Below are 26,138 nucleotides of genomic sequence, written 5' to 3' on the forward strand. Positions count from 1 at the left end.
AATTTGGTGAAGGGCATGTCTCGTGGGGTGTCATGCGGGCAGCTCCCACTCCCTGCATAAAAAGGGGATATGGTGAGGCCAAAAAGGAACACCCACGGAGCCATAGATAGGGGAGCCATACCACTATAGTCTCGCTGGTGGCTGGGTTGGAGACACAGGAAGCAGGCTCCACACGATGTGCAATCCGCTGTCTGCTTCTCTGCCAACCAACCAACCCCGTGCTACTGCAGTCCACGCTTGCTAGCTTAGTCATGGCAGTTGTATCAGTGGCCAATGGCTGACTGGTAAAAGCTGACGGCCAACCAGTTACAGCTGATGGCCATCTACTACTCAAGCCAGCACCTTTCCGAGTGTGGGGACTGTCCCCAGACATTACCCCTACAGGGTCTCGCTTCACAATTTACATGATAAGTGTCTTCTGTGAGGGGCCCTGTGGCTTGAACCTGGAGGTGGATGCAATATCCTGGGCACAGCCAGGCTTTCTGGGCACAGCCAGAGTTTCTCATAAGTAAGACTAGTCCTGTACCTGAGCTATTTCATTAAGCGTGTCCTCCATGATACAATGCAACGCAGTGAGGAACATCCAGCCCACGCAGCCGGCTGTATCCTTCGTCTCCTCTGGCAACCGCTCAGCCAGAACCTACAGGGCCCCCTCTACGCTGGCTGGAGAGCCATCCATGTCCTCCCACCCCTCCTGGGGGGGTCCAGCTCCTGAGAACAGTGTCTACTGGGTACCATACTCTGTGTGGGGGCCACATGTCCTCCTGCCCAGAGTCAGACACCATTCCTACCTGGCCGGAATCCTGCTCGCCATGCCAGGTGTCTGATTGGGTGGAGGCCTTGGTGCAAGACGTCCACAACCCTCGTAGGCTACAGCAACAGCAGATTACCAAAAGGAAGGCGACGCCTTCTATGGCCAAGAGGGTGGTGTGCCATCTGGAGGCTCGAGTCTCCCAGGCAGACCGGAACTCCCGTTCCCGGCGCTGCTCCTCACTGGTCTCCCGAAGCTGAGCTTTCACGTATAAATTGCTACATTACCCCTCTGGGCATTCTGGCCGGCGCCATACCCTGCTCGCTGTGCTTTGTGTCATGTGGGGTGTCACGTGGGGTTTCTGGTCCTGCTCCGTGCATAAGAACGCAGGATATGGTGAGGCCAAAAAGGAACACCCACAGAGCCATAGATAGGGGAGTTACAGCACTATCTTCTCGCTGGCGGCTGGGTTGGAGACACAGGAAGCAGGAGCCACACGATGTGCAATCCGCTGTCTGCTTCTCTGCCAACCAACCAACCCCTTGCTAACTGCAATCTGCGCTTACTAGCTTAGCCACGGCAGTTGTATTAGTGGCTAATGGCTGACCGGTAATAGCTGATGGCCAACTGGTCACAGCTGATGGCCATCTACTACTTGAGCCAGCACCTTTTCACCTGAGGCCGAGAGCCTGGAAACTGCTCTCTGGGACTCTGTCCCCAAACGGCACTTGAATTCAATTTTTGTCCTCTTTATATTTACATAATGAAAAGGACATTCATGAACAACTACCATTGAACAACTGAATATTTGTTTCCCATAAGAAACATCTCTCCCAAGCACACTCATGCTTTTTTAAAAAAAAATTTTTTTTAAGTAATAGGGTCTAAGAAGCACAATTATAATTTGATATGAAGTGTGAGACTGCAGTTTGTCTTTCACATATAATTGTTTAAATAAATGACCAGAAATAAACTTGAATAAACATTTGGACTTTTATGAATTTTTATTAGGATATTAAGATATTGAAAATAATACACATTCACAACAAAAGAACAGTAATCCATTTTCTTGACATGCATGTGGTATTCTGGACAAAATGGCCATATTATGTTTTTGAGTTTTAGAAATCAGTAAGTATTTCATAAATGAGTGCAGAGTGATGAGTTAAACTCCTATTCACAAACAGTATACCGTATTTTGCTTATATTGATTTTAGTTAATTTTAAAGTTTATTTTCCAAAGTTAATGTTAAATGCCTGGTGCATACACTGTTATCAAGCAATTATTCTCATTGTCTTCCTTGACATGCAAATGTTTTACTAAATGTAATTCTACAAGTATCATAGCTGCATATATTTCAGAAGTGGTCAGAACTGAGGAAGATGCTGGAAAGTTTGAATTCTTTCAGATCTGAATTCAAAACAGGAGATTTTCATCTATGTCTTCTGTAAGAGACAAAAAGCAAAACACAATTTTAGAAAGTAGCCAGAGCAATAATATAAACAAATAACGTCAGAGCTGGGGGATTAGAGAAGTCACTAAGGCAGTACGATGGTTCTCGGCCCTGGTAGGGCGTCAACACCACCCATGAAGCTTTTAAAAAAATACATCCTCAGTCTTCACCCCTGGTTTCTTGAATCAGCATTCCCTAGGGGTGGGCCAAGGGCAGGTATACATTTAGAAAGCTCTGCAGGTATAGTTCTGATGTAGGGGTCAGAACCACTGATAGAAGAGATTGAAGGGAGACCCTCCCCAAGAAGTGTCAACTGTACTAATCTGTAAGGGTCGCTAAAATATATATAATGCAAATAAATAGAATTATAGGGCCAAATTTCCAATTAAGTAATTGTGAAAGAACTTGTTGCCACACTATGGAAGAAGACAGCATCCTGTGGGGGCTACAAGCCCACCCTTTACCAGTATGGCACACCCTCACTCAGTAAGTGTTGAACAAATATTTAAAGCACATTAATTTGAAGTGTGCTGAACTACTACTGTCTGGGACACTAGGTAATTTTCCTGCCCAATGTAAGTCTTCCTCTCACCCCAAGAGCGGGAAAGATTATGGGCTTTGTTATATTTCTTATGAGCAGTGGCTTCATCTGTAAAACGGGGATAAGAAGTCTCATTACTTATAGATTTACATATATTTGCACTTACACTTACACTTTTTGTTTTGTTTTGTTTTGTTTTGTTTCTGTTGTTTGGATGAGAGATTTCCCTCCTGCTGACTTTAAGGATAATCCTCTACCTGTGCCTAAGATCTCTTCTGACCTCAGAATTCTCCCCTTATTTCCGCTTGTTTTAAAGAATTATATCCTCATCTTTTCCTTTTGTACTGGTTCTTCCCATTAGCATTTACATATGCCGTATGAGGATATCCAGCCTCAAGAACAATGGCACTATGTGGACCATCAGTAAAGATTTGTTTCATGAATGAATGAATGAATGAATGAGTGCATGAGTGCTCAAGCCTCTTTTATTCCCCAAAATGCTTTCCTCAACTCTACATCTCTCTCTAGCATTTTCTTGCCTTCAAACAGCCACTCTTTACTCTTTCCCATTGCCTATTCTTTCTGAACCAATAGAATATGGCTTCCATCTCTACCATTCCTTAAAAACTGCTCTTACCAAGGCCACCCCGGATATCCTTATTTCTATGTCCAACCAATATTCTTAGTCTTTTATCTTACTTGACACCTCAGCAACATCTGGCATTGGGCTTTCTTCCTTCTCTTTGAAACACCCCTTTATACATGGCGCTACCGTGTTTTCTTCCTTTTAGGGGACTTTTCATTCCCCTTCGTGGACTCCTTCTTTCTCCCCTATCTATCATCTAGATGTTTCCTGGTGTTCAATGCTAGACCCTTTTCCATGTAACTCAACACATTTTCCTTTGGGGAATTAATTCCTTTCCCTGGTATCACTTACTTTCTGTATGCTACTAATTCCAAATATGTATTTCATTTCCCAGACTCTGTCTTAAAAAACAGACCCATATCTTCAGCTATCAACTGTACATTATCTCTCAAGTACTTCAAAATTCAGTGTGTCCCAAATGGCATTTGTCATCTCCCCCAAATCTGCTCCTGTTCTTGTGTTTTCTGTCTTAGGAGAAGGTACCTTTACGTACCCTCCCTGGCCTGAGCCAGGAACCTCGGTGTCACACTATTCTTTCTCTCAATCTCTCAACTCTCCCTGACCCTACCTATTTCCTATCAAACATTATCTTACTATTTCCACATGTTATACATCTTGAATGTGTTTATATTGTTGGATATATCTTGAATATATTTATATTTTTAAATATGTATCTTGAATATGTCTATTTTTCTTTCCCCCCAATGGAACTGATCTAGTTCAAGTCCTCAACTCTTGCTTGAATGTACCACATCTTCTCATACTGTTCTTTGGCTTCCCCACAATGTAACCAAAAGAATTTTTTAAAAATACAAATCCAGTGAAATCACTCCCCTCTTTAAAACACTTTGGTGATCCTCTAGTATTCCTAAGGTAATGTCTTTAACTGGCTTAGCAGGACCTGCGGGATCGGACTTGTTTACCCTGTTATTCTCACTTGGAAGGTTTTTCTGAAGATTACTTTGGATATGTGGCACTATTTGTAATGACATGGGCAGTAAATAAATAAGACTTCTCCAGCTCTTAATTGTATGCCCTTTTTATGCACAAGGAAAATGAGACTTTCTGAGGATGAGTGGCATGCTCTAATTCATGTAGCTAGTTAAGACAGAGCTGGAACATTTTAGTACTTTTGGTTCAGATGAAAGGCAATTAAAATTCAGGAAAACACTGGATAAAATTTATCTTGTCCTTCTGCTGATATCTCAGCCCTGAGGGAAGGAAGAGTATACTTACAAATAGAGATATATATTCTGTTGCTTTCCCTAGCTGCATCTCAAAGCAGTAATGTGTTTATTTGTTCTGACTCAATATTTAATATCTGTTTTATTGGCTGACTATGGTGATAATTCTTTCCCTTCTTCAAAATAACGTAATCAGAGCCAAACCACAGTGAACAAACAAGACTATTAAGAGCTTTGCGAGTCACTGAGCTTTAAGCTTTTCTCGCTCCTCCCCGCACAGAGCCTGAGTGAGCCTACATGCTGAAGAGCTGCCAGAAGTTTAAAATGAACAGCGAAGAGCAATGGGTTGCCTTAAAAAATGGTCTCTGTTCAAATTTACCTTTTAAGCACTCGTTTAAAATTAAAATGAAAGGAGTGTATGCCATCTAAAAGGGCATACATACACAGGTCCTGTCCCAGCTAAGTTATTCCCCTCTTCATAACGGTGGGGTGGAGGGGGCGGGGCAGCTGTAGTTGGGTACCTTTTAACAAGGGAATTGGAAAAGACAGTGTTAACCATTTTTGTGGATATATTTGAATTTTTAAGTACTGTGCTTATGGAAGAATAGGTGTTAGAAAGGAATTGGCATTATTTGTATGGGCCTGGGTCTTAAAAGCTTGTTAATTTTCTACCAGCGCGAATGGTATAAATAGTGTGTGGTAACCAGCCTCCAGGATGGCCCCCAATGATCCCCACCTCCTGTATCTCCTCCCACATTGTAGCAGGGCTGGTCTGTGTGACCAACAGTATACGGCAGAAGTAATGGTATGTCATTTCTGAGAGCAGGTTATAAAAGACATTGCAGCTTCAGTCTTGGATAGTCTCTCTCTCTCTCTCATCACTCATTTGGGAGGAAACCACATGCCATACTGTGTGCAGTCCTATGGAGAGGACCATTGGTGAGGTTGGATTAAAGGAATAATATCTGGACACAACATGTGATGTAAGACCCAATTGTTAGTGTGTTGACAATGCATAGTAAGATTCTCCTGACATCTCCCATTGGCAGAATCAGGCTGGCTGTTTTACTCTTCACATATGGTTTTTAAAAGTTTGGCTCAATAACCAGGTTAAATATAAAATCCTTCCTTTCTCAGAAGGGTAGCCTTCTGAGATTTGGCACAACTTTCTGGGGTCACATCATTTTCTTAGGCTTAACTAACTGCTGAGACCTCAACGCAGTTATCCTCTCGATAGTCACACTTGCTATAAAGAGGGTTCTTTCTTCACTTCCACTGTGGAGAAATTTAAATTTAGACATTTGTTTTGCTAGGCTATATCTTAATCTACTTCCTTCTCTTTTCCTAACTTCGAGTTGATTTTTATGAGCAAGCTCGTTTTCAATAATCAAGGTTTGAAAGATATTCAAAAAATAGGCAATCAAAACTTTGAAAACAGAGTATCATAAAGGAAGTAAGAAATAACCTTGCAATGACAACATGTGCACCGAGGGCCGCTGCCATTTTGTCTCTAGGTTTCAATTTGAACACACAGCAGGACCTCTCTCTGAGAGCTGTAGGCCTTAGGGCTTGTCTAGAAAATGAGGATGAATTTACCTTCTTTAATTCCAAAGCAGTGGCCCCACTCCTTCAGGGTGATGTGCTTATCTTTGTTGGGGTCACACTCCTCAAAGAAACGAGTTATGCAGTGTTCCATGGGCACCAGAGATGCTCGCAAAGGAGCAAGCTCGGAATGTGTCAAGACTCTGCAATGCAATCAATGGCAGCTTGTTAACTGAGCTTGTGTGTGAAAGTTGCCTCTAAGAATCATAAAGGCCATTTTTCTTCTACAAGGTTGCTGAATATGCCAAGTAAATAATAACACTCGTGAAAAGCTGAAAATGAATAAACTATTTATGGGTAAGATAAACAGCTTTGGGAGCGTCAATTCACAAGGTTTCCTTCTTGACTGGGAACTGTCCTCCCTCCACCCTAAATTTATAGGGGTGCACCCCTATAAATTTATGCAATCATGTTTGTACAACCTGGCTCTTAGGCACTTGGCCATACCTGATTGTTCCAGATATAGGCACATGACCAAATTGAGCAGATCCGATTACTATCTTGGGACTTTAGAATCAAGAATAAGAAAGAGTTGGAAGCGTCCCTGTGGGAGGCTGGACCCCAACATGTAAACGTGGGAGCTATAGTGTGGTTATAATCTGTTATTTTCAAAGCGGTTCTGTGGTTAGGCACCTAACTACAATTGTTTGGCATTTCAGTATTCTAGAATGGAACTGGGAAATTTCCTAAACCTGTTTAGAATTCTCTTTGTAAAGATAACGAGACATTATATCAGGGAGGTGACCTAGCAATGGGAAGGCAGAGAGCTTTTACCTGTCCATAGGATGTTTGTCAAGTTCACTAAATTGCCAGTGCACAGGGTACACATACATGTGGTAGTTTTTCTTAAAGTCCCTTAAGAGAAGGTCGATGGAATGGTCCCCAGCCAAGAGCCTCTTTTCATCCAGGTAAATTTTCTTGACCTGGGATTAGGAAGGGAGAAGATCGTCAGAGAATCAAATAAGTGTAATCAAATTATCAATACGACATAAATACGAGAATAAAATATGACAGAGGAAAACAAGCCCAGGCCATCAAATGAGAGCAAATGAAATGCCCTCTAATCAACATTTCAGCCTTTCTTGTTTCTACATAGAATTATACCCAATGTTAAAAAAACCTATAGTTTTCAGAAAAAATTTGTCTTTTTTAATTTTTTCTTTTAATCAATTAATGTTTATGATATTCCTTAAAATTATGAGAAGATTTTAATGAAAAGGGCTGAACTGACTTTGGCAAAATTATTGGTTAGTGAAAAGCCCCACTCTTCCCCCATTGGCATGTTCCATTCTTAATTCTCTGTGTATTTCCATCCAGTGCCTGCTCAGTCTCAGGTTAGCTCTGGTGTGATACTGTTTGGCCACCCTATTGAAATTTCTTTGTTTTGTTTCTAATGCTCTCAAGGCTTTCTGTGAGGATGTATTAAAGAGAGGATAGAAATTATTTGAGGGCAATGCATGCAAAACTCTCAGCTTGTGATGTTGCCCATTATTTCACTGAGTTACTGCAAGCAATCCGAACAAAACTTCTACCCATTTCCATGAGCACATCTACCAACTTCCCTCCCTCCTTGTTATCATAGATGAACTTCCTTTGCTCTTCATCTAAGCCCATCTCACTGATGCTCAGGAACCCACCCCTTCTCATTTACTCAAGACTACCCTATAGCAGTCGGGTACCTTTCCTTCTTCGCTGGCTTTTGTCCAGAAGCACAAAAACATCCTCTACCATCTCCCACTGGTAGGTGGGACTCTTGAACTCACATTCCCCTCCAGCTGCCACCTCAGTTCACTTTTTCCCTTTAAAGCAAAATGTCTTGAAAATATTGTTTACATTTGCTGCTTCCACATCTTTCTTCCTATTTTGGATCCTGTCCACTCAGGCTTTTTTCTTCCCTACTCTGCAGAAACAGCTCTTGTCAAGGTCAACTATGATCATGATTACCACATGCCAGACGAGTGGTCAACTCTCAGGCCCATCTTACAACCTATCAAAACAGTATTTGGCACAGTTCATGCACACCCTCCTTTTTGTTTTATTTTTGCTTCAGAGCACATTTCATCCCACCTGAAATATCTTATACATGTATTTACATATATTTATATATTTGTATGTATGTTCATATTTGCATATGTAAATACATATCTGCACACACACACACACACACACACAGACATTTGTTGAGTCTATCTTTTTGCCTAGAATGTAAGCTCATGAAAGCAGAGATTTTTGTTGGGTTCATTGCTGTATCTCCAGCAGGTAAATTAATTCCAAGTACTTAGAATGTACTCAGTAACTATTTGATGAGTACATTTTTCCTGGAACTTCTGGACTCAGTGTTTTGCACATTTTAATCTTAACATATTAATTACATTGTGAAATAATGGATTTCTATTATATCATAAATCTACATCTGACCTCTGAGGACAAAAAGATGTTTAGATTTAAATAACATGTCTGGGCCTGAATGTATAAATGCGGAACTGAGGTTCAGATTACTCAACCAGAGGTTGCTCTAGGTTAGAGTTAAAGAGCCCTTGGTCAGGCTACTGCCCTTTGTACAGGAATGGCGAGGTTTGGCCATGTTCCAAACCTTGTGGCGTGAACGTTGACCATTACTATTCTGTTAATCCATATGTGCTAACCAGGTATGGGGAGGCAAAATGGGCTTTTGCCGATATGCCGAGGGAGGTAGCCACTCCCACCCCCCTGGCACTTTTTCTTCAGGCCCTGTAGAAGACCCGTGGTAGCTGACCCATGGAGAACTTACTTTATTTCTCTGCTTCTCATTTAGATATCCAGCATGTTCAGGGTTAGACTCATAAAGCTGCATGAGGATATTCTTGAGCCAGTCTCTCATCCTTAGAGGAAACTGAGTCACTTCAAAGTCCGTACAAGTGGGAATAGCTGTTTCAAGCAGAGAGTAAATAGATTTTAATCTTTGGGTCTTACTCCGATGCTATGGCAAGTCCTCCTAATCGGAAGCTTAACAACTTCCGGTGACCGATGGCTTCCTCACTGCCCCCTCATCACAACAGTGGTCTTTAACCCTGGTGGCACAACAGAATTGCCTGGGTGTTTTAAAAACATATCAGATGTTTTTAAACTTCCATTCAAAGAAATTTTAAGCTTCCATTCAAAGAAATTCTGATTTCATTGGTCTGGGGTGAAGCCTGGGCATCAGGATGTTTCAAAAGCTCAAAAGCTAATTTTGCTGTGCAGCCAGGGCTGAGAACCACTTCTCTAGAACTAGAGAGATGGGATTCAGAGGTGGAGGACACAGGGGAAAAGAGAAAACGGTAGAAGTTAGTTTATACTGTGGTAACAATAGAATAGTTTCAAATCTCAGTGGCTTAAAGAAACCAAAGTGGTTTTTTATTCAGTTTTATTGAGATATAATTGACATACAACACTGTCTAAATTTAGGTGTGCAGCAGAATGACTTGACACACATATATTGTGAAATAATTACCACAATAAGTTTAGTTAACATCCGTCACCTCATATGGTTCCAATTTTTTATTTGACTTGTTTTGAGAACTTTCAGAATCTGCTCTCTTAGCAATTTTCAAATACAGAGGGTGCCAAAAACATGTATACACTTTTTAAGAAAGGAAGGAACTGTACTAAAATTGTAATAATATATACCAATAATGAAAGATGAATACAAGTCATGTGTATACGTGTTTTTGGCACCCTCGGTATACCATAGAATAGTGTTAACTATATAGTTGTCAGGTTGTACATTATAACAAAGGTTTATTTCTTGATCTTGGTTTACGTCCAACACAAGTTGACAGGAGGACTCTCTGCTCATCGCAGTCTCTCTGATGCTCAGCATGATGGAGACTCCACCATCTCAACACAATCTTAGCACAAGGGAAAGGGAGCCTGGGGAACCATACACTAGCTCTGAAATGCTGTTGCCCAGAACTCACATGGATGACTTTTGCTCAGATTTCACTGGACAAAGCAACTCATATGGCCATATCTAAAATCCAGCATGCTGAGAAGTTTAATCCTCTCATGTGTCTGGAAGTAGAGGAAACCGGAAATACTAGTGAGCACTGCTAATGTGGAGAATCACTTAGTGACAAGGAGATCCAAAGATAACTGAGAGTATCTTGGGAAAGGAAGACAATTTTTGAAAACTTCTGGGAGGATATGTTGTCATAAAACTTCTTGGCAGAGGCTTAACTTGGGAAGAGGACAAATAATTTAGCAAAATTCCAATGATTCATTCAATTATTAAGTGGATCACATTATCATAGTAGTTCTGAACCCTGGCTGCACATTAGAATTGTCTAGGTTACTTTAGAAACAAATGAAAAAACAATGCCAGCATTTCAAACCACTCTAATGAATTTGAAATCTCTTATAGTTAAAGCCAGGACATTATTGTTATTTTTTTTTTAAGCTTCCCCAGTTTTTTTCTAATGTGCAGTCTCATTTCAGAACTACGCTAAGCTTTTTCTTGTTTGCATGTATATAAGTACGTATGCATATATTATTGAGATATGCACAGATTCACCAAAACCCTCTCAGGAAAGGTGGTTGGTTGTAGTGATGGAATCTTACATTTGCAGGCTCCAAAATAATCCAGCTGCAGGTGGTGCCCCTTTTTGGTTCCCTCCAGTCTGCACTTAGCAGCAAACAGATGACAGGAGCTAGCATAAGTCTGATTGTCGGTGCCACAAACCTAGGAAAGACAAGCAGGAGAATAAGCTCATGTTTCCGACTGTTCATTGGGAAAACACTCTGCTCCTTAAAGCTCACAGTCTGTCTGGTAAACTGTGCTGCGACAGATATGGTCAGGTAGGTCAGGCTATTATCATCATAACTATCTCATTTGGCACACAAAAAAATCAATTAAATTATACCACTGATGACAGTTTAGCTCCAGATGAGTTCAGTACAATGAAAACTGCAGATGTTTCAAGGGTAGAATGAATTTAAAAATGAGTTCTATAGATCAGCACCATTGTTACCTTTTTAGGGCACAGTTGACATTCTTTGATTTTGTTGGTATTTGGTTCTATTTAATATAAATTCAAATATTAGATCATAACCTGGGCATTTACCTTTTTTTTATACAAAAAAAATTAATTGCAAACTGCTTTCAAATCACTATTTGGTGTCCCTTAGGAATCATTTCATAGAATACTTACTTGGTCAAGGACTTTTGTAGGAGGACAAGTCACTGGATCTTGGCAAACACAGTGAGGTTTTCCTTGTTGGTCAGCCTTACACATGTGTCCTTTTTTACACTGGAAGTTCATGCAAGAATCTAAGAGAAAAGTTTGAACAGGAAACGTGGACTAAATCAAACTGAGCATGTAAGCTCAAATTCATCTGGACAATTAGCTCCATTTTCATTAACAAGAGAAAATTTGGGAAAATATTAGAAATCATTTTAATGTTAATTTTCCGGTGGGATCCTCTGGTATCAGACTATTACACAATAGTCTAGATTTTCTGTTCAGTTGGGTTGGAGATTGAAAAAGAACAAACAGCTCTTCTTAGCCTGCCTGCAACGGTCGTAGTCTGAAGTCTATAGTGCAGTTTTGTGCACGTTATTCAGAAGTTAAATAAGTCACAACAATTTTATTGTGTTGAAATTAAAAATGTTTGTGATTGGGAATTAGGTCTTAATTAAATATGGGATCTAAATTCACTGGTAAGTTGTGGATTTGAGAATAAATAAGGTAGAATTAATTCTTCTGAGAAGGAGAAGGATATAGACAAAAAGAATTCTAGCTTTTGCAATAATATCACAATAAGACTTATAGTTTGTAAACACATTTACCCATAGTTGTCCCCCCTTTCTCTGTGTGGGGGGGTATGTTCCAAGATCCCCAGTAGATGTCTGAAACCATGGATGGTACTGAACACTACATACTCTGTTTTTTCCTATACATACATACCTACATACCTACATATGATAAAGTTTGATTTATAAATTAGGCACAGTAAGAGATTAACAACAACAATAATAAAACAGATAAATTATATAATATACTGTAATAAAGGTTATGTGAATGTGGTCTCTCACTGTACTGTACTCACCCGTCTTCCTCTTGCGGTGATGTGAGATAATAAAATGCCTATGTGATGAGATGAAGCGAGGTGAATGACGGAGGCATTATGACGTAGTGTTCAGCTACTACCGCCCTTCTGATGATACGTCAGAAGGAGGATCACCTGCTTCGGGTGATCCTGGATCATTGAGCCATGATGATGTCAATGGTTGGGAAATTTAATATTTTCAGACCCTAGTTGACCATGGGTAACTGAAACCGTGGAAAGTGAAACTGAAGAGAAGAGTGGACTACTTATATCATATGTGTGCAAGAGAATGTCAACAACTCATGAGAGCGTTTCTTTGGGGAGGATCAGGGAGAGAAAAATTCTGTGCAGTCGCTGCCCATGAAGAGCTGCAGCTAGCTCGGTGTGGCTAATTCTGTCTCTCTCTTGACCTAATCACAAGCAGCTTGCTGAGCCCCTACTCACCAGCACCGTACAGCCTCGCGTTGACTTCGCTTGAACTTTCATCTTCATTTGGTGAGATCTCTGCTTTGTTGGCCTTTATAATAACAAGAACAGAAGTTGAAATTTATTGGGAGGCTGTTACATAATTTTTATTTCCACTGTGCATAGCTTCCCAGAGCTTCTCATACCCAAATAATTTCAGAGCTCAAAAAGAGACACCAGCCACAGCCATAGAAAGAGACACTGACCCTTTGAGAACAGGAGCCATTTCTATCTTTCTCAACTCAGCGTGGTATCTCTGGGGATGACTCCATAAAAGTTGGAACTAACATCAGGAGCAAAGTTAGAATCTCTCCTTTGGATTTGGGGAAACAGCAGAAATGTAGTATTATGATGTGAGTCTGTGGTGAAGGCATGGTTATGTCAGCAATCTCTAGGAAGCTGTTAGTAAAAGTTTCTTACCAGGTTTCTAAAGTGTGAGAAAACTCCTATTTTAGAATGGCAGCAGAGTTCTCAGTAATCAAGTTTACTATTGGCCTTGCCCTCCAAAAGCTGTGTCAAGTCCTGGTAGGTGGCTGCCAGGGTTTTGCACGAAAGCTCCAAATGCTAAAACAACCAAATAAGAATATGCTTCTCCCCCATACCCCCCCCCTCCGCTGCAGTTTCATGATTGTCACTTCTGGTGTGTCTTTGCTTAATACAGTTGTAGTGGAAGTCTCTCTTTGTTTTTAGTCTTTATAGCTAAATCAACAAACGTTGCCGGGTCTCTTATCATTGTAAAGGCATTTGGCCAGACATTGGTGATTCAACTTGGTATGACATGGCAACTACCTGCTCTCAAGGCATTAGAGTAGCAATTGTCAGAATGTCCCATCCCTCATACCTGTCAGAATTTAGAATTCTAGTTAGCTCCAGGGACTTTCAATGGCCAGTATCTATCTGTGGCTTCAAAACCATGGAATTCTACTTGGCTTGCTCAAAGAAGAGACTGAAAGTTCTGGGGAACTAACACCCCTCCAGGCTTTCTTCTGCCTGTATAAATACCCCAGCTCTCTCTCTCCACATGGGGAAATTCAGAGGAATGAGCTTTATATGGCTTTCTTCAGGTACTTTTGATTCGCTTCCTTTCTCCTTCCCTGTGTCACTTCTTCACTCCTCTTTGTTCCCTGAACTTGCCAAAAAAAAAAAAAAAAAAAAAAAAAAAGAGCTAAAGTCCAGGGTCTGCTCCTAGGGGAACCCAACTAAAACAGGCATTTTCAGCCTCATGATGGAGATGCAGAGGAAAGCAAATAACTGTAATATATTTGGTGATGTACTGCTAGAGATAAGCATAGGAGACTGGGAGAGCGCGGAGAAAGGTTATGGCTGTTTCCTGATAAAGCTAACTGCTTTATCAGACAAGCATCATTGTACATAATCCCAGCCCTTGGTATTCTCCAGGTTCACGGGTACCTACATTCACATTCTCATGTGTTCTTTCTGTTTGCTCCTCATATTTGACGTGATGGTAATTGGAAGTAGCTTTTTCATCCTCATGGAAGGCCTCACTTGGGATGAAGTAGCTGTCACTTGCACCATGTCTGGGGCCATCATCACCATCAGCAGTAGGATCTGTGAGCAAAGCCTCAGAAATAGTCTTTTCATCCGTCTCCTCAGGGTTGTTGATAACTTCAAGGCCAGGTTTTCCCTCTTGGCTCTGCTGTTCAGTATCTTGATTGTGCTTTTCGAGTTTTGATGCAGTTTCCTCTTCCATCTCTTCATTAGAGTTACCATCTTCTTGTTCTTGGTGACCCTGCTCAAATTCATCTTTCTGCATCTTGCTTACTTGAGTTGGTTGATTGGACTCTTCCAAAATATCATCAGATTGCGTACTGGCTTCTTCCTGCTTTCTGCTAGGATGCTCCTCAGAAAATTCTCTTTCCCTTTCTTGGTTATCATTGTGGGTACCAACTTCCTCTTCCTCTTCTCCATTGGGACTGTTTGGATACTGCTCTTGGTTTCCTTGATCACTTAGGTCTTGGCTATATATGCTGCTCCCGTTCAACTGAGATTGTGAATCATTTATAGGCTGTTCTTGGTTTTCCTCTGTGATGCTTTCTTGTTGGTTAGAATCTACAACGGAACTAACATCATGAGCAAGTAAATCAATGTTCTCGGGGAGTTTTTTCTCTTGAGGCTCACTCATATCTTCTTTTAGGTCTAATGTATCTTCAGTTGGTATATACTCCAAATTCTCACTTAAGTCACTTTTGCTTTCCTCTTCATCTTGTAATCCAAGCTCTGGGCTGTAACTCTGGTCCTGATCTGCTGATTGGTCATGGTTTTCCTCCTTTGACTTTATTATTGAAGAGTTTTCAGCCTTTAAAAAAAAAGTTTATTTTGAAACAGATAATTTAATATGTACATCACATTTATCATTTATAAGCTAACAATGTTTATTCTTTTTCTTCACATATCATGTAAACTTATTTGTGATGTTCTTTATATTCTATAACTAGAAGTTTTATCTGAATTTGAAGTTTGTGAAATGAAACAATTTTATAGCATGTCAGCCCAAGCAGTAAAACTGATTAAATCTCACAATTCTTCAAGTGATTGGAATGATGTGATCATCTTTAAAAATATTAAACTGAGATGAGGATGAAATAATCTCTTTGACCATGCTTCGAAATGGAAACTTTTGGAGAGTTTAAAAATTACATTAGCTTAACCATGTTACCTTTACCTCATGGTTAGGATGGTCTTCTACGTATACTGCCGTTTCTGTGTCGTTTTCTGCATCTTCAACCCTTAAAATGGGCACAGTAGTGTCATTAGGTGTTACCAACGTTTCAGCCTGTTGGACTGAACTCAAGGAATCAGCAGTTGGCTGGGGATGATCAGATAAGAACCTTGCATTTGTCTGAAAAAATTAAAAACCGGTTTGTGTTATTCATGTCTAGACATTAATGTTCAAACTTTCTAGTTTTTATTATCATTATTAATAGCAATATATTTCATTTCTATCATCAATTAAGGGATATTCTCTAGAAGTTTTAAGGATAGAAGCAAATATCCAAAATGTAATCTTAAGTGAAAACAGAATCCCAATCATGTTTAAGAAAAAAAAAAATACACACACACACACACACACACACACATATCTCAGAGACTGGATTAAAATAAAACAAAAATGATTTTAATAATAATTTGAGTTTGGAATTATTTTTTGTGTTTTTTAAACTTTTGCAAGCATTCATACTTTATGATTTTGATAAGTGTTTTTTTAGCAGAAAGTAGAAGTCATATAAACTTAATCATAGGATATAATGTACATTTTCTTAAGTTAACTTTTAAGTACTCACTGATAATTAACAGAAAGGTTGTACACATTTTATTTGATATTTGTTTACTTTCTTAACACTATCAGCTTTATGTCCATCAAGAAGTCTTTTAATAAAAACAATGTAATCTTCACTAATTAAAAAACTGTGAAACAGAGCACCAAATCTAGTAGGGAAGAGCAGCTACTATTTCCACTAGGGATGGCGCTATCTATTTTTAGCAAGATTGGGGGCATAGATGAAGAGTTGGGCACACAATGAATAATTGAACAGCTGGACTTAGAGATAGGACACCTCCCTTCAAGTTTTGACTCTGCTATTTACTATCTACTTGTGGTTTTGTTAATCTCTACCCTGACATCTCTCAAGGTGAAGTGAGCAGAAATATGAAGATAAGGTTATGTACGTTAAAATATTTTGTAACTTTTAGGGAGTTACCCAAGTGAAAACTTACCACTGCTTGTAGTAATGTCACTCAGTGGTAATAATATGAACTGTTTCATATCTTTAAGGTGAGTATTCACCATGGGTCTTTATTAGAGAGATGCTGTGGACATTCAGATGTTAGATCCAGGTTTAAGAATAAAACTCAGATTCTATTTGGATTGACTCATGTTTACTCCATCAGCAGGTTCTGTAGTGCTGATTTTGCAATATAAAGAAAGCCATGAAGTACAGGATTTATTTTAGATTTAGTTTGCTCTCTTGCTTCTTATAACCTTTCCAGCTAAGTCAGGAGTAATATATTGGGAAATATTGCCAAAGAAGCTGTTATTAAGAAGCAAAAGGAGAAAGAATGGTGACCAGGTTGGCAAGTTGCTGGCAGGGGCATCATGGAAGCCAATAGCTAGAGGAGGTTGTAGGCTTATTAGTGGAGAGCTGCTCCCTCTCTCTGCTCCCTTCCTCCTCCACTCGCCTTCCTCCATTGAAGAAATACACAAAACAATAATGTCAGTTTATCTTCTATCAGAAATTTTCTGAAATAAAATTGTTTTATCATTATGCTCACATCTATATGTATAACAATATGCCCTCTGCAAATCTACATGGAGTCTTCTAACCACACAGAACCAACCCACAGAATCAATCCTGTGAATCAGGATTGAACCACAGAATCGGTCCACACAGATCAATCAATCAACCACTTTCAGAGACCTCAGGCACAACGGAAAATGGTACAAGATTTCTAGTAGGTAAATCTATTTTGAGCATTTGACTGGGTCTACATGATAACAAATTGTCCTAAAAAGGAGGATGGCTTAATGGATTAGAAAACAAAACCCTTACATATGCTGACTACAAGAGACTCACTTCAGATCGGAAAACACACACAGACTGAAAGTAAAGAGACGCTAAAAGATATTTCACGAAAATGGAAATGAAATAAAAAACTGGGCTAACAATGCTTATACCAGACAAAACATTTTAAACGAAAGCTATAACAAGAGACAAAGAAGGACCCAGTAATCCCACTTCTGGGTGTTTATCCAAAGAAACCCAAAACTCTACTTTAAAGGGAGGTGCGCATCCACGTGTTTATTGCAGCCTTGTCTACAATGGCCAAGATGTGGAGGCAGCCTGGGTGTCCATCAATGAATGAATAGATAAAGAACGGTTGGTACATATATAATGGAATATTACTCAGCCATTAAAAAGAATGAAATCTTGCCATCTGCGACAACATGGATAGACCTAGGAGGTATTGTGCTGAGTGGACTATGTCAGACAGGGAAAGACAAATGCCATATAATTTCACTTATATGTGGAATCTAAATGAACAAACCAAACTGAAACAAACTCATAGATACAGAGAACAATTTGATGGTTGCCAGAAGGGAGGGGGACTGGAGGTGGGTGACAAAGGGGAAAGGATTAAGAAGTACAAATTAGTTGTTACACAGAAGTCATAGGGATGTAAGGTATGGCATAAGTAATATAGCCAATAATATTGTAATAACTATGTATGGTGTCAGATGGGTACTAGATTTATTGGGGTGATAGATGGGAGGCAGTTGGGGAGTGGCTGAAAAAGATGAAAGGATTAAGAAATACAAATTGGTAGTTACAAAATAGTCCTGGGGATGTAAAGTATAGTATAAGAAGTATAGTCGCTAATATTGTAACTATGTGTGGTGTCAGAAGGGTACTAGATTTATTGGGGTGATCACTTTGTAAGTTTTACTAATGTCTAATCACTAGCTTGTACACCTGCAACTAATATAATATTGTATGTCAAATGTAGTTGAAAAATAAAAAATATATATATATATATTTTAAAAAATTGTCCTAAAGAGGAAACATCTGGAATGTGTCCATACGCAGGCGTGTCATTCAAACATGTGGTTGAAAGACACTTTTGATGCCTGTTTACATCGCAGCAACAGCTTCCAGGGAAGAAACAAATTACAGGAGAAAACAGTGGTTCAGAGGGAACTCCTTTCTGTGCTGAACATAATTTATCCCACTTTTGTAATTTCCTTTTTTAAAATAAGAGTTTATGTAAACCAAACTGACGACATATGCTGGGGAGCAAGATCGTAAACATTCCCCCACGTTTGTAATTTCTGAGGACAATGTATAATGCCGGAGTCGCTCTCCACTCCTGAGCATGACTCGTAGCAGTGCTCATCCGTTCTGTTTCCTAAGAACTGCCTGGTCTGGGTGGCATGGTGTTTGTCTCTGCTGACACATCTAGCAACCAGAAGCTGGCCCCCATCTATTCAAAGAGCAAGGGTAGAATCTTAGATGTGGAGAGGGAGGGAGAGAAGGGACAAAAGATAAATAGCTTTGTCTATGTAAAGGAGCCTGTTTCCTCCATTTGGTGAAATAGAAAAAAAATACACAAATCCTTTAGTGTGACTAAGGATGATGTGATCATCCAGCCATGGTTCCATATATGCATCGAACTTTCAGTTTATTTTGAGCCTGCTGACATGGTCTCAGATAATCCAATTTGTATGCGGCTTACTTATTGCTGTGTGAATGGTAGGGCCAGTATATCTGACCGAGAAGAGAAGAATGTTCTAGTCCTGTCCGCTTTCAGCACGTTTGCTTGGACAAACCCCCCAAGAATGAATTAGGAACTGATTTGAGGTTACCATACCATTTCCTGTCCCTAACCCATTGGTTCAGACTCAGACTTTCTCATTCAGTTTGTATACGATCTTAAAGAAAATGCGGCTGGAGAGTATGGGTGTGCACTCCAAGATTTCTCATACTAATGTGATGAGCTTCCATAGACTTTATTTCTTCCTGCTCTCTTTGGTATTTGGGCATATTTCCTGGCTAATGAACTGATAACTAACACTTTCAGCTGCATATTTATTGCATCTTGTAGAACTTGATAGTTTTTAAAAGAAATATTTTTTTAAAAAAGTAACTTATCTCAATTTTTCTAGTCATCTATTCCTTGCTTGGGTAAAATAATAATAATAATAATAATAATAATAATAATATGATTAAGATAAAAAGAGTTTCAAACCACTATATAGGAACATTTTCTTTTAAATGGAGGATTTCTAAGTTAGATGTCAGGAGGGAGAGATGTAATAACAGAAGAAAGAATATTTACCGGGATTGCGGCTGCAGTTCCCAAAATGTTCAGGAAAAAAAGCACAGTCTTCATGTTTCCTAGACCTGTGAACCAAGAAGATAATTAGCGGTGGTGGGTATAAGTTTCCTTATGAAAGAGTATCTAATAATCTTCTTAGCAAATATTGAGCTTGATATTGTCCTTTGTATTTAAAGGTAATTGTCTTCGTGGACTAACATGTCTGAAAGGACAGATTAATGGCAGTTTTTACTCAATTGTGTCCCTGTGAGAATGACTCCTTGATTTTTTGGCCCAGCTGTGTTCAGTGGAAACTCTTTTTATGATTGTTCTTCCTTGAATGAAAACTTCTTAACATTTGAGAGTGTTCACAGTGAAGATAAAAGTCACCAAGTGAAGTAACGTGCTATATAAACAAATTGACTCTTTGGTAGTGGGGAAACCCATGCATTCAGTGAAGATTTTTAGGAATGAGACATTGCAATGCCCTAAAGGTACCACCAATGTTCACCTAATTTAGAGGTCTCACACTGGCAATCTGTGAGTTAGCAGTGTCCTGCACATGGGTTTGGTTTGGTAGGCACTGTGTGTTTTAAATTAGCATTTAAAAATCCAGAGGTTTCACATAAAAATCCAGATTTGCAATTTCTCTTGAAGTATTGGCCCTCTTAGCAACAGCAGGGCTTCGTGACGACAGTTGGCTCCATCTGAGTAGATACTATACTGTATAAAGGATGCTGGCATTTGTACATAGTCTGTTTCACTATTGTTATTTGCCTTGCATTTGAGTTTAGTTAGTTCCAAACTAACTTCTTCAGTTTAGAGATGAGACAAGTGAGCCTAAGAGGTGAAGTAAATTGGCCTCCTTATGAACTCTCTTAAAAGGAGTGAGCTGTCTACATTTTCTTTCAGAGTATCCATAAGTCTCATAGTCTGAACTCTGGGATTAAGGATACAGTTTTTAGACTTTAATAGAAATTTTTTTCTATCTCTGGATTTCCCAGAAATAGTTGGTAACACTTTTGAAATATTTTTTCAATCATAGTTTTATACACAAATGCATCCAAAGAGATTTAAATAATACTTGAGGTTTATAAATAAAGTGAGTAATTTCTTCTGCTCAATATTTCTAAATAACATGCTTAAATGGATATTTTAAAATATATTACATTAAGCTGTTATACTGATTTAATACTGTAACAGCTATCACTTCACACAGACATACAACTTATGCAGGCACACATATGCATAGCACACTCTTCTCATCCTTCTTCCCCTCAGCTCTCTACCTAAAATAATTGTATCACAATTCTTATTTAAATCATTTTTTAAAACATTTATGACAATATAAATATTCTTCACACCTGAGCCAAGTAGTAATTTCTGTTTTGAATTATACTCAAGTTCCTTTTCTTGAACAATATTTTGATTTTGTCTGGACCTAGAAACAGCCTCATTTTTTAAATGTACTTTTCCATGTACCCATTATTTAACCTTCTAAATTTTTCAACAAAATTAAAAAAATTCCTTTTAACATGATAACAACAACAACAATAAAACCACCACAATAAACCCACAAAGAAATCCCCCAGTCCCATTTTCCCCCTTTGAGAGGTCCCTCCCGGAGTGTCAGTTCTCTTGCTCCATTTGACTGCTTTTCTATTGGGATCTCTAGTCACCACCACCCCGGGAATCCCCTTTGCTCTTTTCTTGTGCTTGAATTCTTGCTTCCTAGGTCCCATATGTGTTTCTTTTTTGATGTTCTCCCTCATTTTCATGGAGCACATTCTCCAGAAAGTTTCTGAGAAACAGTCATATAGGAGACAACATTTTTGAGACTGCATATCAAAAAAAATCTGTATTTTTTTCTTCACTTGATACATAGTTTAGCGGGATATAGAATTTTAGCTTGGAAACTTTTTTTTCTCAGAATTTTAAAGCATGTTTCATTTTCTTCTAGTTTCCAGTGTTGCTAGTAAGAAATCCAATGTCAGTTTCCCCCACTTATTTATAATGAGATTGTTTTATTCTTCTTGTCCAAAGGCTTTTAAGTTGTAATATTTATCCCCAGTGTTCCAAAATATTACATTCTGCCTTAGTTTGGATCCTTTTAAATTTATTTTAGGCACTAATTCTTTGAATTCGGACATTTATATATTTCAGTTCTGGGAGACTTTTTACCTGTTAAGTTCTTTGATAATTTTTGCTCCTTTATTTTTTAATTTGTCTTTTCTTTCTGATATTCATGTGGGGTCTCAGCTCCTGCTCCCCACACAGGAACACAGGCTATGGTGAAGCCAAAAAGAAACATCAACGGAGCCATAGATAGGGGAGTCACACCACTATATCCTCACTGGAGGCTAGGTTGGAGGAGACACAGGAAGCAGGAGCTTCACAATCCACAATCCACCATCTGCTTCTCTGCCAACCAACCAACCAACCCCCTTGCTAACAGCAATCTGCTATACTAACTGCAGTCTGCACTTGCTAGCCTAGCCATGGCAGCCATATCAGTTGCTAAGGGCTAACCGGTAACAGCTGATGGCCAACTAGTCACAGCTGATGGCCGTCTACTACCTGAACCAGCACCTTTCCATATGAGGCTGAGATCCTGGAAACTGCTCTCTGGGACTGTGTCCCCACATCATGTTAGTTAAATTTCAGAATTCTTGGGTTGATACTCTAATTTATTTACTATTTTTGCTCCTCTTTTCCATCTTTTTAATATTATTCTGGGAAACTTCTTCAACTTTATCTTTCATTTCTTCTATTGATTTTTTAAACATTTTGCTCATATGACTGTAACTTCTTACTTCTTTAAGGTCCCCCCTTTTAAATATTATTCACTTTTTTAAAAATTAGTGTGTGTAATATATGCTTTTGTCCTTTTGAGGACATTAATCAAACATTTTGAAAATTTCATCTGCACCCTGCATTTTTCTGTTTCATATTATCCTTCTGATTTTGGTTTGTTCATTTTGGTCTTTGTTTTTCTTGTTGAAAACTTTTCTCAAGTGTCTAATGTCTTTGGTTGTCCAGTAATATTTAGTAGTGAGTCACCAAAAAGCATATTAGAAGTTTCATGGGCAGGACTTGTCATCCTGCAGAGCTTTCATGGAGGAGCTGAAGCAGGAACTTAATAGTTTAATGGGGCACCCTTAATGTCATTGTCAGATCTTTTCTCTTGGGGAGATATTTTTTTTCTAGAGAAGATCTTCATATCTCTTACTTTGGAGAGGTGGGTATAAGCCTGGTTGCTAGCATTCTGTGAGATGAATGAGTGAAAAGACTTGAGTTCTGTCATTACATACACTGACTCTCACTTAGTCCCCCAGGTTTCTGCATGGCACCATATCCCACTCTCCACTGTGTCAATCTCAAGTCCAGGCCCAGAGAAGAATGACCTTTTTCCTGTTTAGGGTACAATGGGAAGCCCCCTGGCTGTGCAGGCATAAGGAAGGATCTCATATCTGTTTATCTGATACACTTTCAACCAATCCTCCTGATTTCAAACTCTACCCTTACCACATCTCCCTAATTACTTGGTCCTTCCAATTCTTGAAACTTCTTTGGGTTCTGCAGTGTGAATTGCCTTCTTTGTCTGTGGCACCCTTCTCTGAAAACCCTTAGGTTTAAGCTTTTCTTGTTCTTCCAACTGCTAAAAATTTGCTGATATCTTTTATCTTCTTTGTCTTCTCTTTTTTACTTTGTCATTGTGAGTTTATAATTTTTCTTTTTCTATCATTATACTGGAATTTTAACAGGGAGTGGCAATATATGCATATATTTAATCTACCTCATTTAATCAAGAGGTGATTTCCATTTCTTCATCTGATTTATATTTTCCTTTACTATTAATAATTTATTATTATTTTTTTTAGGACACATAGGAATTAGTATGGGTATTTGGTTCATTAGCAAATAAAGTTTTTGTTGAAGAAAAGGAATCTGTAGGTGCTAGCACAGACTTTCTTATCATGTGGGATAAGAAACTTGTTAAGAACTTGTTTTATTAAGAACTTGTTTTCACCTGTTTCACTATGTGTACCCCACAAGGTGGGCCATCTGGACTAGGGAACAGTGCTTTGGAAATACGGAGAGTAAAGCTGCACATAGGTGATTTGTGATAGAGTGTAGGGGAAAAACTGAAATCATTTATAACTTTATGTAATCTTAAATTAATAATCTATTCCAGTTTTTAAAAAATAACTGTTTTAAGTACCCCCAAATTAAAAAAAATTATTGGGGAATATTGGGGAACAGTATGCTTCTCCAGGGCCCATCAGCTGTAAGTCATTGTCCTTCAATCTAGTTGTGAAGGGTGCAGCTCACTGGCCCATGTGGGAATCGAACCAGCAACCCTGTTGTTCAGAGCTGTTCTCTAACCAACTGAGCCATCCGGCCACCCCTAACCTATTCCAGTTTTAATGAAAACAACATGTACTCACCTTGGAGACTTAAATTCCTCTAAGAAACCCCTCTGAAAATGACTATACATAACTTAGGTAGAAATTCAGAGTACTAACAGTGAAATGTGTGTTATATCATTTATACCTTTGGATAAATATTAGTTAGAAACAGTAATGGTGTATCACAGACCCTGGGAGTTTACATTATCAAAGTGCCTCAGGTTTACCGAACAGATTTACAAATGGGATATTACCTTTTTTAATCTTTGCAACAACCCCATGATGTGGCAGATGAACAGGACTAGAAAGGCTGTGACAGGATATACTTAAGGTCACAGAGCTTTTAAGAAGGGAACTGGGCTGGAACCCAGCTTTCCTGGCTTCTGCTTAGATGATTTCTCAGCTTTCTTGCAAATAAAATCTCCATTTAGTACTTACACAAAGATGTTGGGAAAGAGGAAAAACAAACAAACAAAGAACCCAAAACGAGTATTAGAAAAAATTCAGAATTCACCTTGAATGTTTAAATAAAGAATTCCAAATATTTTAAGGTTTTGCATATGTGGCAAATATATTTTTGTGTGTTGGGAAAAACAAAGGCTTATCACAGAAGATAGGTTGGGTTATTTGTTATCAAAAGACCCTTTCCATGATACTTCTTATAGTCTCAACAAGGCAAAAGTGTAGAAATTAAACTTCTCTTGACTGAAGAACATGTTTAAATAAAAACATATAGTATGTTAGAAAGGGTCTTTGGGACAGCTATGTGGAGGATAGAAGAACAGAAAGACTTATTAGGAGGAAATTGCAATATTAAGATGGGAGGGGGTCAGAGCCTTAAATTTTGGCTGTGGTCTTAGAAATGGAGAGGAGAGGATTCGATCTAGCTTGTATTGGCTCATGAGAGCCAATTGTTAAATTTCCAGGAATTTGATGAGCTGGCTTCAAAAATTGAATTATATATGCTTATAATTAAATTAAATATATGAAAAACAAAGGAAATAAATACTCAAAACTCAGCACTTCATACTCATACTGTTACTTACTCTCTTGAGGTCATTTACGCCTGTTGTATCTACAAGTGGAAATACCATATAATGTGTGCTACTGCACATTTCTTCCGAATTATGTTTGGTGATGTCATGCTACTAGCTTGAAATCAGCCATGGTGGGAGGATTATACCATGGAAATCATAAAATTTTACCCAATTTCTCCCCACACTTTCCCAAAGCTGGTTGTTGAACATTTACCAGCATGCCACTGGATAGTTATGAGAAATATTTAAAGGCAGAGCAGATTAAATGTAATGACCAATTTGGTATTGTGGGAAGAAGAGAAGGAAGAGTCTTAGGTTATCACATTTCTACTTTGGGCAAATGGGTAGATGATGGTATTAATCACCAAATAAGGAATTATAAGAGGAGGGTCTGGTTTTAGAAGAAAGATGATGAATTAGTTTTGGACTTGTTGAATTTCAGCAGAGATATATTTCAATAAGTGGGTCTGCAGGAAAGCATAGAGTTTTGGGGTTAAATACATAGTTTGGGTGCTATTAGCACGAGAAGCTGTATAATGAGTAGAGCAGAGGGCAGGAGCCAGAAGCCTGGTAAGTGAACACAATTAGGTGCCATTAGAGCATGGAAAGAACTAAAACTATAAACGATGAGAGAAAGGAGAGTCACATAAGAAAAAGAAAGTGTTAAATGTCACAGAGAAGTCAAAGTAAACAAGGTCAGGGAATTATTCATTGCCTCTGGAAATACAGAGGTAATTGGAGAGTTGAGAGAGATTAGTTTTGGTGCCACAGTGTTGGTGGAGGCCAGTCTGTAGTGACTGGAAAACACCGTCGATAGTGATGAAGTGAAGACAGTGAGTGTAGACCACTCTGTTAAGATGTTTGGGCTGTGAAAGGAAGGAGAGTTAAATGGTACCCAAAGCAGAAAGTATGTTCACAGAAAATTTTTATTTGTATTAAAATGTGGTCATCCAATATTTTTTATGCTTAGGAGAAAGCATAAGTAAAACAAATAAGAAGATAGAGTGACAGAGAGGAAATGTAGTACTTAATGATGGCTCCAGTGACCCACAACTCCTGGGCTTCATGCCCTGTGACTTGTTTTGGCCAGTGAGACATTAGACAGCATGATTCTAGCAGAGGCTTGGCAAGGACTTGCACATTGGGATTTGT

The 26,138-nt window shown here is 38.9% G+C and overlaps 1 protein-coding gene across 1 annotated transcript in view; it reads right to left on the bottom strand.

Annotated features, from left to right (window-relative positions):
• Positions 1-1,736: 1,736 nt before the first annotated feature.
• The window catches only part of SPARCL1 (SPARC like 1), a 49,719-nt gene continuing 25,317 nt past the window's right edge, over positions 1,737-26,138 (bottom strand). Inside the window, exons 2-11 of the mRNA XM_081046163.1 lie at positions 19,562-19,626; positions 15,393-15,569; positions 14,124-15,026; positions 12,689-12,761; positions 11,347-11,465; positions 10,757-10,877; positions 8,949-9,085; positions 6,953-7,101; positions 6,173-6,321; positions 1,737-2,197 (exon numbers count right to left, since the gene is read on the bottom strand). Of these exons, the coding sequence (XP_080902289.1) occupies positions 2,169-2,197; positions 6,173-6,321; positions 6,953-7,101; positions 8,949-9,085; positions 10,757-10,877; positions 11,347-11,465; positions 12,689-12,761; positions 14,124-15,026; positions 15,393-15,569; positions 19,562-19,615 (1,911 nt within the window). The 5' untranslated portion in view covers positions 19,616-19,626 and the 3' untranslated portion in view covers positions 1,737-2,168. The remainder of the gene's footprint in view (positions 2,198-6,172; positions 6,322-6,952; positions 7,102-8,948; positions 9,086-10,756; positions 10,878-11,346; positions 11,466-12,688; positions 12,762-14,123; positions 15,027-15,392; positions 15,570-19,561; positions 19,627-26,138) is intronic.

This window comes from Rhinolophus hipposideros (genome assembly GCF_964194185.1).
Source record: "Rhinolophus hipposideros genome assembly, chromosome: 1".
Taxonomy (NCBI): domain Eukaryota; kingdom Metazoa; phylum Chordata; class Mammalia; order Chiroptera; family Rhinolophidae; genus Rhinolophus; species Rhinolophus hipposideros.